The sequence below is a fragment of the Apostichopus japonicus genome, chromosome 7 (assembly GCF_037975245.1).
Source record: "Apostichopus japonicus isolate 1M-3 chromosome 7, ASM3797524v1, whole genome shotgun sequence".
Classification (NCBI taxonomy): domain Eukaryota; kingdom Metazoa; phylum Echinodermata; class Holothuroidea; order Aspidochirotida; family Stichopodidae; genus Apostichopus; species Apostichopus japonicus.
Window position 1 is genome coordinate 17,593,996 of NC_092567.1, and position 17,923 is coordinate 17,611,918.

Genomic DNA, 17,923 nt, shown 5'->3' on the forward strand with positions numbered 1-17,923 from the left:
CTATTATACCGCACATATACATGTAATGCTACGTGAAGCAATGCCACAAGTGATCTTTCAGAACTTCCAGAATGTATCTACATGTTTGTATCTACTTGCATCTATAGTCTTATCATGTGGTGGTACTTGAGTTATCAATGTTTTTCCGGACTCAACTCAAGCCTAATGTTATACTGACCCATTCTACCCTAACACAATACTTTCCATCAGGTGTTTTCTTCAAGCCTTACGGAAGAACTTGGCTATCAGTCAAAATATGGTCTCTGAGGATGAGGAAGAGTCAGTGTAAGCGCTGCATGTGTGTTTACCTGTATGTACGTGTGTATGTACGTACACGAGTGCGTGTGTGTTTGTACAAATTATGCATCCTAGCATGGAACAAAAAAAGAGCATGGCTTCCTTCCTTCCGACAGTCTTTTCTTTTTTGTTGAAAAATAGTTGAATATGCGAGTCTTTTTTGTTGAAAAATAGTTGAAAATGCGAGTCTTTTTTGTTGAAAAATAGTTGAAAATGAGAGTCAAATGTTCTGTCAAAACCGCAGTTACTTTAAGGCTCTGTTTACTGTAATATTTGAATTCTCAACTAATTGTTTTATACGTCTCTTAACGATGATGACAGAGATGTTTAATGCTAGCTGGTTTATATTTTTCTAGGTGCTCTCCCCCCTCCCTTGTCCCCGCCCCACTTCCCACATACATACACACAAATAAACATGCTATTGGTTTTCTCCAGTGCAGTAATATTACTATTTATACCGTACCATCGAAGTTGATAACTCTGCAGAGAAAAATGAAACCCTAATGGTTTAGGAAGCATTGTGTAAGAAACTATGGTAGCTTGTAATGTCCATAAACTATACAGTCACTCTACATTAGGTTAGCCCCAAAACAGATGTTTGATGCCAAAACAACATTCGCCTTTCATAATGTACAAAAAAGTCTCAAACTGGTAAGAATTGTATTTTTATTTATATATAGGAATTTTTATAGCGTAACAAAGCCAAATCGTCAGAGTCTAGTGGTACACTCTTTTGTTTCAATGAAACATATTCATGGTCATTCCATTAGGTTGGCTTGCAATGGCTTATGAGGCTATATATTTGAAATCGTAGTGAGTTGGAAAATCCAGAACAATGAAAAAACTTCCAGCCTGCACCGGGATTCAAACCCCGGCCTCCCGCTTCATATGTGGACACCCTAACCACTAGGCTATGGATGCTGATTGTATGTTCAGAGGTTCGAAACCCGTTAGGAAGATCGTAATTCCACTGTAGGCGTTTGTCACCTGTATCGAAAAATACCATTCTGTTTTCGTGATATATTTGCCTTACTTTAGAGATCAAACATGATGCTAACCATCTCGAAATCATATGTGATTCCTAAAGCTGGATCTCAAAAGATATATATATATTGGTAGTGATATACATAGCTGGAATCATCAGGGAAAATTTCAACAGCAGCTGCATTTTGATGGTACATAACTGTATCCAAAGTTTTATGAAGTTCCCCTGATGTGGATGTATTGCATTGTAATACATTTTCTAAACTCACAGGTTATTTCTACATCAAACAGGTATATCTCTCTCAAGTCTCTTCACCTTGCTCTTCAAATGAAACATGATGATAAACTCTATATCGTACCAGGGGGGGGGGATGTGGGGGGGTAACCTTGAACACCTCCTTCTTGCCAAGATACTGTACAGCCATTAGGGTCTGTCTGCATGAAATATCCTGCCTTTTAAAAAAAATAAAAACTCCCCCCCCCCGCCCCCCAAAAAAAAATATTTCTATGCTTCCCGATGATGTGGCACTTGTGTATGTAACAGTATTGAAAGAGTGAACCTAATGAACACAACGTCCACTTTATCAGTATATAATATAATAAATGAACTAATGGTTTAATATTCCTTGATATCTCTAAACCAAGCAAATGTGAAAGAACACAAGATGTAAACATCTAGTCTGGGAAGCTATGAGTTTTTGCTTATTGTGTGTTACTTTGCTCGTTGGATTATTATATTGGCCGAAATGTCTTAACCTTACAGTATACACTAAAGTTGCACTTTAAAATCTGCTTCTGTACAGTAGTATCAAATAATTAATGCACTTCTAGAAAACCTGCACTTTTTTTGGCAAATTTTTGCTTTGCTTTCCTGAAAGAAAATTCCTTGTCTCCCATTTTGCACTTTGTACAATTTCTCTTGCACCTTTAGAAAATATCTGCAAACATCTGTGAAACATATATACAAAAGTCAGTAGAATCAACTCATGATAATTACCTTGTTAATTAAACAAGTGAAAGGAAATTATGAAAGAAATGTTGATGCGATTGTCTGTCTGCCCTATTTTGTTTTTTGAGTAACTATTGATTTACATTCAATTAAATAGTTTTTATTGCTATATATGTATATACATACAGTGCATTCTGCAATATGAGAAAAGTACTGGTGACAACAAATTCAGCCTCAATTAATGTTGACATCAGCAGTAACTCCCTCAGTAAGATTCATGTCTTGGAAAAACTTTAGGAAGGAGTTCTATTTTGCCCGGTTGAATAAAATACGCTCTGTAGGTTGGTTAAACTTGATGGCCTAATGTAAACGGCCACTGTGTTGTTTTTTAACAGTCAGTGACCAAACAAATATTCAGTTTAATAGCCTTCCCTTATTCTGTTGCCGACAAAACTTGTATTGCTTTATGATTGGCTAAATTTGGAATAATTTGATGCCTGATCCTGGTGGATATTATATTGTCCATGACAATAAACTTGTCGTACTTTGTGGAGACTACAACTATAGTTATAGCCAGTTTGCACTTGTACTTATACAGTTGTACTGGCCCTTGTGGATGTCCAACTTGTACTTTTGAGATGTGGGAAATCAAGTACAGATAATGTACTCTCGCAAGATAAATTACTCCTACTGGCACCTCAAGCCCTGAACATTTTACTGGTACTCATAGCCACAATAAATGTACATGTACAGGCAATGTTCATGTGTACCTAACTGACGCTGTTGTGCTGGTACTACAAGGCTCGGTGGAACATTCAGGAAACATTGTCACATTTAGAGCTGTAGTCAGCGACCGTTTTAGGCCTTGTTCCAGCCGAAAATTTTTGGCATTGGGCAGTGACCCCATCGTTCATCTCCTCTCAACCCATCGCAACTCCACCGGAAAATATGGCCGGTAGTGAGATGGTTGGCTCTGCTTTCTTGCCGCAAGCTCTTCCATCTTGGCCGTGAAGAGGAGAAGATGCAAATCTTGAGATGAACACGCACTGCAGTGTGCAGGGTTGCAAGCAAATTAAAGTTTTTGTTGTTGTGATTCCTGCAATGATATTGCGACCCCAACGAAACTCCTTTGCGACCCACAAACATTGTGTTGCGACCCTTATGAGGCCGGGTCACATCTGCGCGATTCAACACGCGATTCAACTCGCAACTAAAATCACGCGAATCAGAAAAGTTGCTTCTATTGCAAATCAACCCAAATCGACGGCGCAACTTTTATTGCGCAACAAGTTGATACCCATGTCTAACTACGCGATTCAACTTTCAATTGTGTTGCGAGTTGAATCGCGTGTTGAATCGCGCAGATGTGACCCGGGCTTTAGGTTGTGGATCACCACTTAAGAGGATGTTTTGGAAGGTAAACAGCAAATTTGATATCCAGTATCCCTTCCAAAACATGACTTAAAGTTCTTCATGTAAGACACTGCAAACACCATGAAAAAGGGACAAAATGGTTAATTTTTTAATTATTCTAATTTTGCAGTCCAGAGCCACCTGCAAAGAAGGGGAAGGGTAAAACAGTTAAAGCCCCCGGCAAGAAAGGAACAAAGGGAAAAGAGACCACAACAACATCAACACCTGGAAGAAAAAAGAAGAAAAACAGCAAAGTGGCAGAGAGGTAAATAAACCTAGGAATGGAAGGACATATTCATGGATAGGATCCTCTGTATCCAATTAAGGAATGTGTGTATTGGGCCCAGGGGTGGTGGGGGTGTGGGGGTTGGGTTGGGGGGTCACTGCAAGTGCTTATATCAAACTGGTGGCATCTGTTCCAGTTTTCCAAGCAAAGATACTATAGCTTTCATTGCCCAACAGTATTTATGGGAAGCCAAGTTTCTGTTCTTGCTCACATTCTCAAAACGAAATCTTTCTAATCGTAGAAGCTTATTACAAATTTGGCTGCACAGAGTGTTTTGATTGTAACTGATGGCTGGATTGGTCACAATATAATGCTTTGGTCCCGGGGGAGGGGAGGAGGGGTAGGGGTCATCATGAGAATGGGATCCGGGGGCGAGATGGGTGATAAAAGCATTGATTGTTCTAAAATGAGATTGGCCATTGCAAGCATGATATTGCGTCTCTGGGGGAGACAAGGTACTTGTAAATGCAAAAAGGGGCTGTCTGTGAGTCATTGATGAACATGCAAGGAATATCTGACCCACCTATTTCAGGTCGGGATGTTTCACTACAAGTCAAATGTACCATGGTTTTACCGAACCGTGTCTGTTTCTTTAATTCCATATGACAGCGATGAAGACGACGACGATGACGTCCCCTTATCTAAGATGGCGAGCCCGACCGGGAAGAAGGCCAGAGGAGCTCCGGCGACCACCAAGAAGAGAGGCAGGCAGTCGGATGGGGAGAAGACGGCATCGAAGAAAGGAGGAAGAAACACGAGTACCTCAAGAGACGATGAAGGGAAGATTCAAAATGGCAGGAAAGACGAAAAGAGTGCGGTTACAAAGAAAGGGGCAAAGGGTAAGAAACTAACAAAGAAAGAGATTGCGAGACTGGAGGCAGAGGCTCCGGCCAATCAGAAGAAGACGTCCGGGAAAGGACAGAAAGGGAAACGGAACGGGAACGGTAAGGCCAGCCGGAGCGAGACGGACGAAAGCATCTCATTGGCCGACATGAAGAGGTCAAAGGGCAGCGTCCAAGGTGGCAAGAACGGCAAGAGGAAGAACAGCGGTGGGAGGGGAGACTCGCCGAGAGGAAGGGTCAAAGGGAAGAGAGACGACAGCAGCGACGACGAAGACCGCCCTCCTCCGGTCAAGAAGAGGAAGCCTGAGGAATCACCGGTCTGGAGCAACGAGGACGAATCATCCAGCAGCTCAGAGTCCAGTTCCAGCGAAGAGGAGCCAGAAATAGCCAAATGGCAGGTCGGTGTAATTAAACTCTTTTGGGTTTCGTTGAGTGATCGGTACAATCATAGTGGAATTGACAAATAATGTCAGTCATTTTCAGGCAAAAAATGAGCCAAATTGCAGGTCAGATTAATGGGTGGACCTGTGGGGTTGAAATCATTTCATGTAATGGTTTGTAACATACGTTATACAACTCTCCCGCATTTGCAAATATTTTAGTTTGTTTTTTACTTACACAATAACCAAATGTTTTAGCTCAGCTGGTTTTGTAACCTACAACAGGAGTGCTCTTCCAAACAATTTCACCTGTCTTAGAAATTAAACCCCTAGAGAAAAATTGACGGTGGCTTCTAAATCAGCTTGTGCGGTGATATGCTGCATATTATACAATCCTCAATTTATTCCTATGAAACAGTCAACAGGCAGATGGGGTAATGCCAGTACCATTGTCTTTATACAAAGTAATACAACCATAGAGTTCATTTGCCAACATATTCATCGCTATTTCTTCTTTGAATAAGCTAGAGCGTGGGCTCATCGGCCCCGTAATGTTGCCAGAAGGGGTGGGGGAAGGGGGATCAGTTTAAGTCCGGTTGATTTGCATCTTGTTCAGTCTGGAACTGTGGAGCAGGCTTTACAAGACCTAAAGAACATTCACTGCACTGTTTACTCATACAGCAGTTAAAATAGCAAACAACACTGATTGCAGCATATTCAACACCAAGACCCTACACCATATATCACAAATGATCATCATAATTTAATATTTCATTTTTGTTTATCCTGTGCGGACAGGTCATTTGTCAGACGGAGGAGGATTGGCAATTGAACAAATTAAAAGTTGCAAGAGCCTTTAAAAGGCCTCATATATCACAAATCATCACCATTAATTTAATATTTCACTTTGGTTTATCCGGTGCGGACAGGTCATTTGTCAGACGGAAGAGGATTGGCAAGCGTTGACCGACAGTCTCAAGAAAAGTAAAGTCAAGTGTGAGAAGGAACTCTACCAAGTACTAGCAGAAAACTTCCTGCCAGCTATCCATACACTATTCACTGCCAAGGTCAGTAGTAAAAGCTTCCAGATAACATGTCTTACTCTAACTTTTTAATACAAGTACCCGGTGGAAAAAACCCTGAAATATATGCAAAAGTCAGTAGAATCAAAATCTTGAATATTATCATTGTATTATTATTTACCAAATTCATATAGCGCTCTTTTCATGCTTAAGCATGTTCAAGAGCGCTTTACAATGACAACAAAAAGACAAAACCCTTAGCAAATGAATATGAAGAATAAAATTGGCACAGCTTAAATATTAATATAAAAAAAATATAAAAAAATAACAAGGAAAAAAAAAAGATATCTACCTTGATAATTAAACAAGTGAAAGCAAATTATGAAAGAAATGTTGATGCCGTTTTCTGCTCTGTTATGTAATTGCGTTCTAAGAAAGGAGAAACTCATCTTGTGGTTGAACGAAGATTTGATTATGATTTATGCGAAGATATTTTGTGCGAAGATTTCGTATTTTTGTATATTTGTGCGAATTTTGTAGATTTTGTATGTTTGTGTGAAGATATATTGATTTAAAAAAAAAGAAGCAACCTTTCTCCAGAAATACTGGAAGTACCAAGATTTTTCAACTTTGATGTACATCGTATTACATATTTGCATAGTTTTGCTTCGCAGTTTAGAGCATAATAGGCATAATTTGGCTTTTTTTTTGTTTGTTAATGTTTTCTTTCTTTATTAGAAAGCTGCATTTTGTAAAAAATATCTCTGGAAGGCTATCTGTCTATGTGTGTTTGTAGTTTCAATATTCCTTCTTTGGTAAAGTAAATTTGTGGGAGACTAAGTTGATCATATTAACTAAGTTGTCATATCCAATCAGATCAGAAATAGTTTGTTTGTAGCTTTACAGGTTTTTGAAAAACTGGATCACCCACGAGGGGGTACGTTGTCTTTGTAGCTTTCCAAACCTGTCCGTTCTTGGCAGCAATGGATGAGGGACTGTTGTGCCCAACATGCCTTGACAGTTGTCTGACTCTATTGCTCTCTCTCTCTCAACTGTATTCATTCAGGAACGAGAACTGAGGAGGAAACTCCAAGATTTAGCACCAAAGAGGACGTCGTCTAGAATAGCTGTGAAGAAATCTAAGCAGGAAGAAGAGGTAAGAACGACATTATTAATGATTTTATTCAATACAGAAAAACTGGGTGTTTGATGAAATATCTGTGAATAGATCTAAGCAGAAAGAATAGGTATCCAACAAACTGGTTGACAGTAGTAATAATAATAATATATTCATTTATAGAGCGCAACAATATGCAAATGCATTTCTATGCGCTTTACAAAAAGTCGAAAGCCAACTGGAAAATATGAGCTTTCAACTTTCTCTTGAATATGTTCAATCGTATAGCTCTTCTTGCGATAACTGTGATTACTCGGTTACAGTTATGACATCATCACTGTCATTTTTACATTGCAGAAATACAGTCAAAACAAATCTTTCTCCATGGTGCACTGGATTTATTGATGATTAGTATGCAAGATTTTTCTGTAGAAACATGTTCTAGTAGGCACATATTTTGCAAATTGAAATTAAACAACACCGCAATAGACACACTCGATCAGACATTCGATTAATGTGGACTAGGCCAGTAATAAAGTAATTGGAAACATGTTTGAAGAAATGACAAATACTTTGGCACTCGTAAAAGATTAATAATTACGAATTTGCAAATATGCCCAATGATTAAACATTGCTAGGATTGAATGTTTCACTGCAGAACAATCGTATTAGTGACAAGGAAACACATGAATCTAACCGGAGCAGGTGCTTGCCGATTTTTAACACAGCACAGTGTTAGTGTAGCATTGTGAGAACCTGTAACATTGCGATATTTGCTGACAAACTGTTTTAGTGTTGTATTTGATAGGTTAGGCTATTTGCCAAAGCAGATTATTATTTGTAGTGCTTGCTTGTAGTCCAGTAATCGCAAGTTAGGTTTTGAGAGCGATTAATCGAACTTCCAAAGTGTAATCGTGACTACTGGCGATTAGTCGATTACGACTATCAGTACTAGAACTGAATAGTGAAATCTTGTTGATATAACTTTCACAGCAAATAAAACCGGTGTTGGGTAAAATGGGTTAGCATGCTAAAGTGGTCACAGCATCTTAAACTCGTTCATTGGCAGCGTTTAAAGTTCCAAAATTCCCAGATATATTTGGAAAGGTGGCGGCATACATTGAGTGTCTCAGTATTCCAAAGTTGAATTTTTTTGGGGGGTGGGGGCAAGTTTTTAATGAAATAAGTGTACAAGCTTCATTGTTGCTGACCATATAATCTATATTTCTAGCTTATTCAGGACACATACTGACTTTCTCTAAAGTGAATCGTAACACAAACTGTAACCTGTATGTTTGTCACTTAGGAGAAAGTGAAAGCATTGATGGATCATGAGGAGGAGGAGAGGCAGAAAGCTGAAGAGGCCTCGAGGAGAGAATTTGAGCTCACCGTGCGGAGGAGGAAAATACAAGCCGAGGAGAGACGGAAGTTAGCTGATGAACTGAGAGAGAAAGAAGAGAGTAAGAATTCAGGTTTATCAGCAATCTCTGATCTATAACGAATATGTAGAATATATAGAGTTCAGATTTATTTAGACTCTCTGATCTATTACGAATATATAGAATATATAGAGTTCAGATTTGTCTACACTCTCTGATCTGTAACGAATATATAGAATATATAGAGTTCAGATTTGTCTACACTCTCTGATCTATTACGAATATATAGAATATATAGAGTTCAGATTTGTCTACACTCTCTGATCTATAACGAATATGTAGAATATATAGAGTTCAGATTTATTTAGACTCTGATCTATTACGAATATATAGAATATATAGAGTTCAGATTTGTCTACACTCTCTGATCTATAACGAATATGTAGAATATATAGAGTTCAGATTTATTTAGACTCTCTGATCTATTACGAATATATAGAATATATAGAGTTCAGATTTGTCTACACTCTCTGATCTATAACGAATATGTAGAATATATAGAGTTCAGATTTATTTAGACTCTCTGATCTATTACGAATATATAGAATATATAGAGTTCAGGTTTGTCTACACTCTCTGATCTATAACGAATATATAGAATATATAGAGTTCAGATTTGTCTACACTCTCTGATCTATTACGAATATATAGAATATATAGAGTTCAGATTTGTCTACACTCTCTGATCTATAACGAATATGTAGAATATATAGAGTTCAGATTTATTTAGACTCTGATCTATTACGAATATATAGAATATATAGAGTTCAGATTTGTCTACACTCTCTGATCTATAACGAATATGTAGAATATATAGAGTTCAGATTTATTTAGACTCTCTGATCTATTACGAATATATAGAATATATAGAGTTCAGATTTGTCTACACTCTCTGATCCATTACGAATATATAGAATATATAGAGTTCAGATTTGTCTACACTCTCTGATCTGTAACGAATGTATAGAATATATAGAGTTCAGATTTGTCTACACTCTCTGATCTATTACGAATATATATATAGAGTTCAGATTTGTCTACACTCTCTGATCTGTAACGAATATATAGAATATATAGAGTTCAGATTTGTCTACACTCTCTGATCTATTACGAATATATAGAATATATAGAGTTCAGATTTGTCTACACTCTCTGATCTATAACGAATATGTAGAATATATAGAGTTCAGATTTATTTAGACTCTCTGATCTATTACGAATATATAGAATATATAGAGTTCAGATTTGTCTACACTCTCTGATCTATAACGAATATGTAGAATATATAGAGTTCAGATTTATTTAGACTCTCTGATCTATTACGAATATATAGAATATATAGAGTTCAGGTTTGTCTACACTCTCTGATCTATAACGAATATATAGAATATATAGAGTTCAGATTTGTCTACACTCTCTGATCTATAACGAATATGTAGAATATATAGAGTTCAGATTTATTTAGACTCTGATCTATTACGAATATATAGAATATATAGAGTTCAGGTTTGTCTACACTCTCTGATCTATTACGAATATATAGAATATATAGAGTTCAGATTTGTCTACACTCTCTGATCTATAACGAATATGTAGAATATGTAGAGTTCAGATTTATTTTAGACTCTCTGATCTATTACGAATATATAGAATATATAGAGTTCAGATTTGTCTACACTCTCTGATCTATTCCGAATATATAGAATATATAGAGTTCAGATTTGTCTACACTCTCTGATCTATAACGAATATAAAGAATATGTAGAGTTCAGGTTTGTCTACACTCTCTGATCTATTCCGAATATATAGAATATATAGAGTTCAGATTTGTCTACACTCTCTGATCTATTACGAATATATAGAATATATAGAGTTCAGATTTGTCTACACTCTCTGATCTATAACGAATATAAAGAATATGTAGAGTTCAGGTTTGTCTACACTCTCTGATCTATTCCGAATATATAGAATATATAGAGTTCAGATTTGTCTACACTCTCTGATCTGTAACGAATATATAGAATATATAGAGTTCAGATTTGTCTATACTCTCTGATCTGTAACAAATATATAGAATATATAGAGTTCAGATTTGTCTATACTCTCTGATCTGTAATGAATGTATAGAATATATAGAGTTCAGATTTGTCTACACTCTCTGATCTGTAATGAATGTATAGAATATATAGAGTTCAGATTTGTCTACACTCTCTGATCTATTACGAATATATATATAGAGTTCAGATTTGTCTACACTCTCTGATCTGTAACGAATATATAGAATATATAGAGTTCAGATTTATTTAGACTCTGATCTATTACGAATATATAGAATATATAGAGTTCAGATTTGTCTACACTCTCTGATCTATAACGAATAGATAGAATATATAGAGTTCAGATTTGTCTACACTCTCTGATCTATAACAAATATATAGAATATGTAGAGTTCAGATTTGTCTACACTCTCTGATCTATAACGAATATATATATAGAGTTCAGATTTGTCTACACTCTCTGATCTATAACGAATATATAGAATATATAGAGTTCAAATTTGTCTACACTCTCTGATCTATTACGAATATATAGAGTTCAGATTGATGTACACTTTCAGATATATAACGAATAGAATTCAGGTATATCTACACTCTCTGATATAAAAGGTATCAGTCATTCTGTGGTTTCCTTTTACTATGTCAGTGATCAATAAGAAGGGAATAACAGGTAGTTGGAGGTGATGGTAAGGGATGGAAAGAGATAAAGGGGGAAAGAGACTGTTCCTTTGCTTCAACAAAATCATTGCCAATTGTTGATAATGAGAGAGTACGGGGAGGGTTGGGATTGAGGGAAAGGGGTGGACACAACCAGAAAGGGGGACAGATACTCTTTGAGGAGGAAAATAAAAATGGGAGGTATGGTTTTGTCTTTGGTTCCAGCCGTGTGTTGTTATCCTTTCTGCCTGATCCAGTATAGGACCCAGTAAGGGACCCAGGAAGGGACCCAGGAAGGGACCCAGTAAGTCCCTAAAGATTCATCAAGTTTTGCTTGGTACAGGTTGAATTTGCAAACAAATTGTCGGTGATATTGTTTTGGCAAATCAGAAGATCTTTCTTTGTCTGTTCTAGGAAAGAAATTGAGGTCTCTAAAACGTCACGAAAGAATCATCGACCGCAGGAATCCCTCAACCAAGCAAAAGAAGAGAATGTTGTATGAAGGTCTTAAGAAAGGTAAAAATCTTTCCGTCGATAGTATGATCGATGTGTTTATCTTTTTAAGACGGACGATGAAATTACATCTTTCGATTACATCGAAGTCCAATGTTGTACAAAGAAACATTTAGCGACCGAAAACACAGGCAAGGAAACACAGCGAGGGAAGTTTCTACTTTGTCGTGTCATCAAGCCAGACCCTACTGACTCTACTTTCAGAAACATTCAAGAATGGCGTAGAAAGTTCCAAACCCAATTTGATTTGAAGGTTTGATGAAAAAGAAATGGAATAATGCATTTTAATGAAAATGTTTTGCTTGTGAAAGTATCAAATTTATTGCTATCGATCTATGTCAGTGATCCTTGGGATAGAATGATTGTCTTAAGTGAGCGTGGATGCTTATGACATAAGTCCAGGCTGTGTTTTTGCTATGAACATTCACTGTTCAATAATGCTAATGAACAGCTTGTTGCATCATCTGGACAATTAGAAAAAATGCCTCTGTGACATTTGTCTGGAAGGTTGCACTACACATTTGATTGGGCTTTGTTTTGGGGTAGTGTAACATTTTGATATGTTAATTAAGAAATAACCCAGGACTGCCTGCTTTGAAATACAGTTTGCTAAATCCTCTACTGGAGTAACATGTTTCATTGATTCCCTTTCGCCAGTGCTAGATGCTGTTAAGAAGCACCCCGATGCGTGGCCATTTGTTGACCCCGTGCAGGAATCTTTTGCTCCAGCTTATTATGACATCATCCAGAGTCCTATGGACATTAGCACAGTGGAGGTCAAAGTTCAAGAAGAGATGTACAGGTCAAAGGCCAAGGTAGGGACGTATCCATGGAAAAGTATCCTATGTCCTTTTCTTCCCCTGGTTCCCTTCACCCAATATCATCTCATCTCCTCCCAAACTCCCCCTCCCCAACTGCAAATTAATCAATAACTAGGTAACAATAGTATAGCAAGTAATATAGTATAGCAATAGTATAGTAACAATAGTATGTCAAGGTATAGCTGGGCTGGGTAGCTCTTGTAGATGAGCAAAGGCTGGTAACCTGAGGTAATGGGTTTGAACTCTGTTCTAGCCAAAAACTTCCTTTTTGCTCTTTTCAAGTTCAAGAAAAAATTTCTGTGAATCTCCCAGAACCCTCCGACTAGTTACGTGTGTCTTTCTATCATCATTGCTTCCTCGTTCTCTTTGTTTTTCAGTTTGAGGTAGATATGGAGTTGATTTTTAGTAACTGTGTAGAGTACAACGGACCTGAAAGTGGTAAGCGACATTCTTTGTTCCGAGAGAAAGGTGCTTCATTTAACCAAAACTTTATATATATTTCATCAAACATGTTAACGATGCTTATATGGAAATCACAAAACTATTTATAACATACCTACCTGTCTGTATGAATCCACTCATAGATATCAATTTTGTTCTATAATTTGTAATATAAAATCTATGACTACCTCTAATCAATTCTAGAATGAGATTGAAATAATCCTGTGTTGAAATTACTCCTTCAGAATACACGATGATGGGTGCCAACGTAGCCTCCTGCTTCCAGGAGGCCCTGGACCAACATTTCCCTCCGGGTTGCATCAGCGACGGGGAATTATCGGATATCGCCTCTGACCAGGACTCTGCCTACTGCCTCTCGTATCCGAGGGAACTCCGCAGGAGGAGCAAGGCGCTCAATTACACCGAGATGGAGTCGACCTCGGACAGTGGCGACACCGGCAGAGACGAAGACGACGAAGAACGGTCGGAGGAGAGAGCAGAAGAAAGCAAAGTGTACCCCTCGTATCTCAAAGAGAAACGGAGGTCGGGCGACGTGGAAGTGCAAGAGGATGTTACCAGCGAAGGTCTTCAGTCTAATTCAACTAACCAGGATCACGATTCTGTCGAGGAGGAAAATTCGAGAATGGAGAGGAATGAGTCACCAGGCGATGCCGGCTTGGAGGAGGATGGAAGCGTGGTGGTTCCAAGTAGCCCCAAGAAATCAAAGATTGTACTGCCAACCAAGAAAGAAGATGAAGAGCAGTCTGAGAATCTTTATTTCACTAAGGAAGCCACAGTTTCAGGAAAGAAAGAAAAAGTGAGAGAACCTTCAGCAAAGAAAAAATCTCCAAATAGACCGAGGAAGACAAAAGTGACGAGCGAGAACGAAAGTGTTAGTAAACCGGAGCATTCTCTGACGACAGAGAACCGTAGTAAGAGGAAATCGGAAGAAATGGAGGAGGTTTCTTCCAATTATGTCGATAACCAGACGAGTAACAGTCATTTAACTTCTCTGCAGAGACTAGAAGCGATCACGGACCGTCTGGGAATGTCTTTAAATGACAGCGACAGGAAAGACCTCATCGTCAGAAGCGATAATTCCGTCTTGAACAAGTCCGAGGAGAGCCCCGAGGTTAAAAGTGCTTCCCCTCCTCAGCCTGTGACGATTGCCAAAGTGACTGCCAAGGTCAAAGAGGACTTGACCTTAAGTGGTGGTCACTGTAAGAGTCTGAATAAAGAGATCAAACCTGTCCCCGTTTCTTCCACACGTGCTAGTCAGCCGCTCGTAAAGATCAAGTCCGAGACGGCAGCGACGTTCAGTCCCTGCTCCGTCTCTCAGGGCAGACCCTCTAAAAACACTCTTCCAGAGGTGGCCTCGCCGTTGGTGGTGCCCTCAAATTTGTCAACGGTTTACAACGCCGTCAACCCATTGGACCCTACCTCTACACCCTCTGCAAAACCGTCTTCAGATAGCTACGTTAGCTCCGTTAAAGTGGCCACCGGCCACCATCACCCGATGGGGGCGACCGCCAATGCAGATACGTACTTTTCTAATGTCACCTCCAAATCAAGCCCTGCAGGTTCGCCAAAGGTCGGCGAAGGGGACGCTCCCCGATTGCTGACCGGTTTTAGACCAGGAAAGTCGAGTCATTTCAGTGCATTCCATTCTGTCGGTAAAGACAGGCCGAGGATAGAGGGTTCTGTAGATATCAAACAAAGTTCGTTTCCTGGACAATTGATGCAACAAAGTCCATCACAAATAGGAAATTTAAGTCAGCATGGCGCCAAAGGGCTGTCGTACAGTACTTTCGTACCCTCTGGAACGCCAGGTTTTAATCCTCCCCAGCAGGCAACCACTTCCAAACTGAATGACCCTAGTTCCCCCTTCCAGCCTTCAAAGACCTTCCCCAGCCAACCGACAATCGTGCGTCCCGTCTCGAGGTATCCCGCCCAGGCGGCGCAGTCTCTACGACAGAACCAGTATTTACTGCACCAGTCTGGTGCAATATCAAATCAGGCACCCGCCACCATGGGTCCACAGCTAAACATCCTACAGATAGCCTCTGCCCCGTCGCTGACCTTGAATATTCAGCCGAATGGTCTCCTGAACAGCCAATCAGTGGTCAACGTGGCGGCGGGCAGGCAGACTGTCCCCGGAATGTACGGACAGGGGATGAACCCTGTCAATAACCACATGGTGCAGCACAACCTTCAACAAAAACCTACATTAGTCGTGCAATACCAGGTAAGTCTGCACCATTCGGATAAATGACCCTTAAACCAGGGGCAAATGTTTAACGGTGTTTCTCTGGTTGTCCGAACCCGCAAAATTAAAGAAAGAACGTCCAATATGTACATAATAGGAGGGAAGTGTGGTAGATTTGGTGAATAGAACAACAATATATACACGATAGGAGAGATGTGTAGGTTTGGTGAATATAACACAAATATTTACACAGTAGGAGAGATGTGTAGGTTTTTAGCTCATACCAGCATGCTGGTGTGAGCTATTGTTACAGTGAGGCGTCTATCACTCTATCCGTCAACAATTGGTAAAACCGCTCCCACTCGCACAGTGTTTAATGGAATTTCATGAAACTTGGACACAAGAACCATTGGGTATAGGGGCATCAGAGATGGTCCGAAATTTGGGGTCAAAGCTCACCTGTGGGCCGTAATGGGCCGTTTTGTGGAAATACGCAAAATGCTTCTTCTCCTAGAGATTCCATGGTACAATGTTGAGGGTTTGTCACGATAGTACTATGGAAGTTTTACCTTCAGGGTGTTCATGAATTTGAGATCAAAGATCAACTAGGGGTCTTTTGTGGCCCGGGCCGCGGCCCTATATTTTCAAATTACTTCCGTTCGTACAGTGTATGGCCAGTTATAATGAAACTTGGTCACAACGTTCCTCGGGATGAGAGTTACGAGGGGTGTTCGGAAAATTGAGGTCAAATGTCATTTAGGGGGTCATCGGGGGTCATTCTTTGTAACATTTTCAAATATCTCAATCTCCTCAAGATTTTGATGGATCATATTCAAAGTTGAACTGATGATTGTTGGATTGTGTATGAATAAGGTGATGCCTAATAATTTTTGGTCAAAAGTTAATTACAATTAATCCCCCATTGTTTAAAAAAATCTGAGCCTTCACCTTTTTCCAAAGCTCCTTTCATTTGTCTCCCAGTCTCTGCAGTGTTTGTTTACATTTGTGGTTAAGCTCTGCAGAGGCTGTTAGTGGAATTAAAGCAGGATTGGGAGTTGTTATTAACTGTTGAACTGTAAGCATGAGAGCCCTATAGCCAATCAGCACTTGCCGATTCTTAGAAGTCTTTGAGCCTGAGGTATGTAGGCAGCCAGCCTAAATTTTGGGAAGGAGTGCTTGTGAAGTTATGTCTGCTCAGGTAGAGGGGAGAAAGTTTAATAGGGTAGGTCAGTGGTATTGTTTGAGAGAGTGGGTAAAATAGGATTTTAAGGGGGGAAAATAGGAATTATAGCCAGTGGTGTGGCCAGGATTCTGCTAACGGAGGGGGGGGGGGGGGGGTTATGACCAATACTGCCTGAAAATTAGTCTTCTAATGGAATCTATTACTGCCTAAGAGTCCTGCTTACCAGTGTCCATTACTGCCTGCAAATAACTTTATATTTGGTATTAATTCTAACACACTGTCGCGTCACTAGGCGAGACTAGAAGTTTGAGAACCGCCTTGTTTATGGAGGGGGAACAGGGGGGGAGCTCAAAATTGTCTTTGAACCTAAAATGTTTGGCCTCATGGGCCCAAAATTGGTGGAGTCTGATAAATGGCCTGAAATTTGGTGGGCCATAAAGTTTTGTGGGCCCTACATTTTTGAGCTCTAAAAGGTATGAGCTTCTGCACCATTGGTGCTCTAGTTTGCATCTAATACCGATATGTACACTGTAGGAGAGATGTGTCGGTTTGGTGAATAGAACAATAATATGTACACTGTAAGAGAGATGTGTAGGTTTGGTGAATAGAACACTAATATGTACAGTACACTGTAGAAGAGATGTGTAGGTTTGGTGAATAGAACAATAATATGAACACTGTAAGAGAGATGTGTGTAGGTTTGGTGAACAGAACACCAGTATGTACACTGTAGGAGAGATGTGTAGGTTTGGTAAACAGAACACCGATATGTACACATTAGGAGAGTTGTGTAGGTTTGGTGAATAGAACACCAGCTTTGGGTCAGTTAATAACTCCCCTGCGGTTTGATCATAGTCCAATTTCATATGTATTTCCAAGTGTGCACCACAATAGTCTTAGGACTGAGAAAATATTACGTATTTATCTCTGACATTTTTTCTCGTCATTGTTTTCACCCGAAGGAGAAGCAAGCAAACCTCATACATTTGTCTGTGTGATAGAGATATTTATGATGAAACAGTTCCTCAAAACATGTGACCTAAGCAAAAACTCTGAATTCCTATTGGGAGCCAAGTTTAATGATATGCTCAATTAACACAGAAGACTGGAGACTTGGGCAAATCTACAGACTTGAACAAGTCGAAATATGTATATTATTAGAGTCCCAGATATGGTTAAATTTGTGGTAGTGTTCTTTAGCTGTCACAATAGAGGTGGGTCTTGCAAATGTTGAATCTAAAGTAGTTGAGGATTTATCACTGGTTTAGATGTCAATGTCGACACTGTTTTACATCCTCTCTGAAAATATGAAATTG

General features: G+C 39.2%; 1 protein-coding gene across 2 annotated transcripts in view; it reads left to right on the forward strand.

The window, feature by feature from the left end:
* LOC139969526 (uncharacterized) overlaps positions 1 to 17,923 on the forward strand; it is a 28,478-nt gene that overhangs the window by 6,739 nt on the left and 3,816 nt on the right. The window contains exons 5-14 of one of the 2 annotated variants that reach the window (XM_071974580.1): positions 211 to 285; positions 3,774 to 3,908; positions 4,539 to 5,169; positions 6,081 to 6,218; positions 7,240 to 7,329; positions 8,597 to 8,750; positions 11,858 to 11,959; positions 12,614 to 12,771; positions 13,155 to 13,215; positions 13,464 to 15,463. In XM_071974580.1, the coding sequence (XP_071830681.1) occupies positions 211 to 285; positions 3,774 to 3,908; positions 4,539 to 5,169; positions 6,081 to 6,218; positions 7,240 to 7,329; positions 8,597 to 8,750; positions 11,858 to 11,959; positions 12,614 to 12,771; positions 13,155 to 13,215; positions 13,464 to 15,463 (3,544 nt within the window). The remainder of the gene's footprint in view (positions 1 to 210; positions 286 to 3,773; positions 3,909 to 4,538; positions 5,170 to 6,080; positions 6,219 to 7,239; positions 7,330 to 8,596; positions 8,751 to 11,857; positions 11,960 to 12,613; positions 12,772 to 13,154; positions 13,216 to 13,463; positions 15,464 to 17,923) is intronic. The other variant, XM_071974581.1, reaches the window with a different exon arrangement.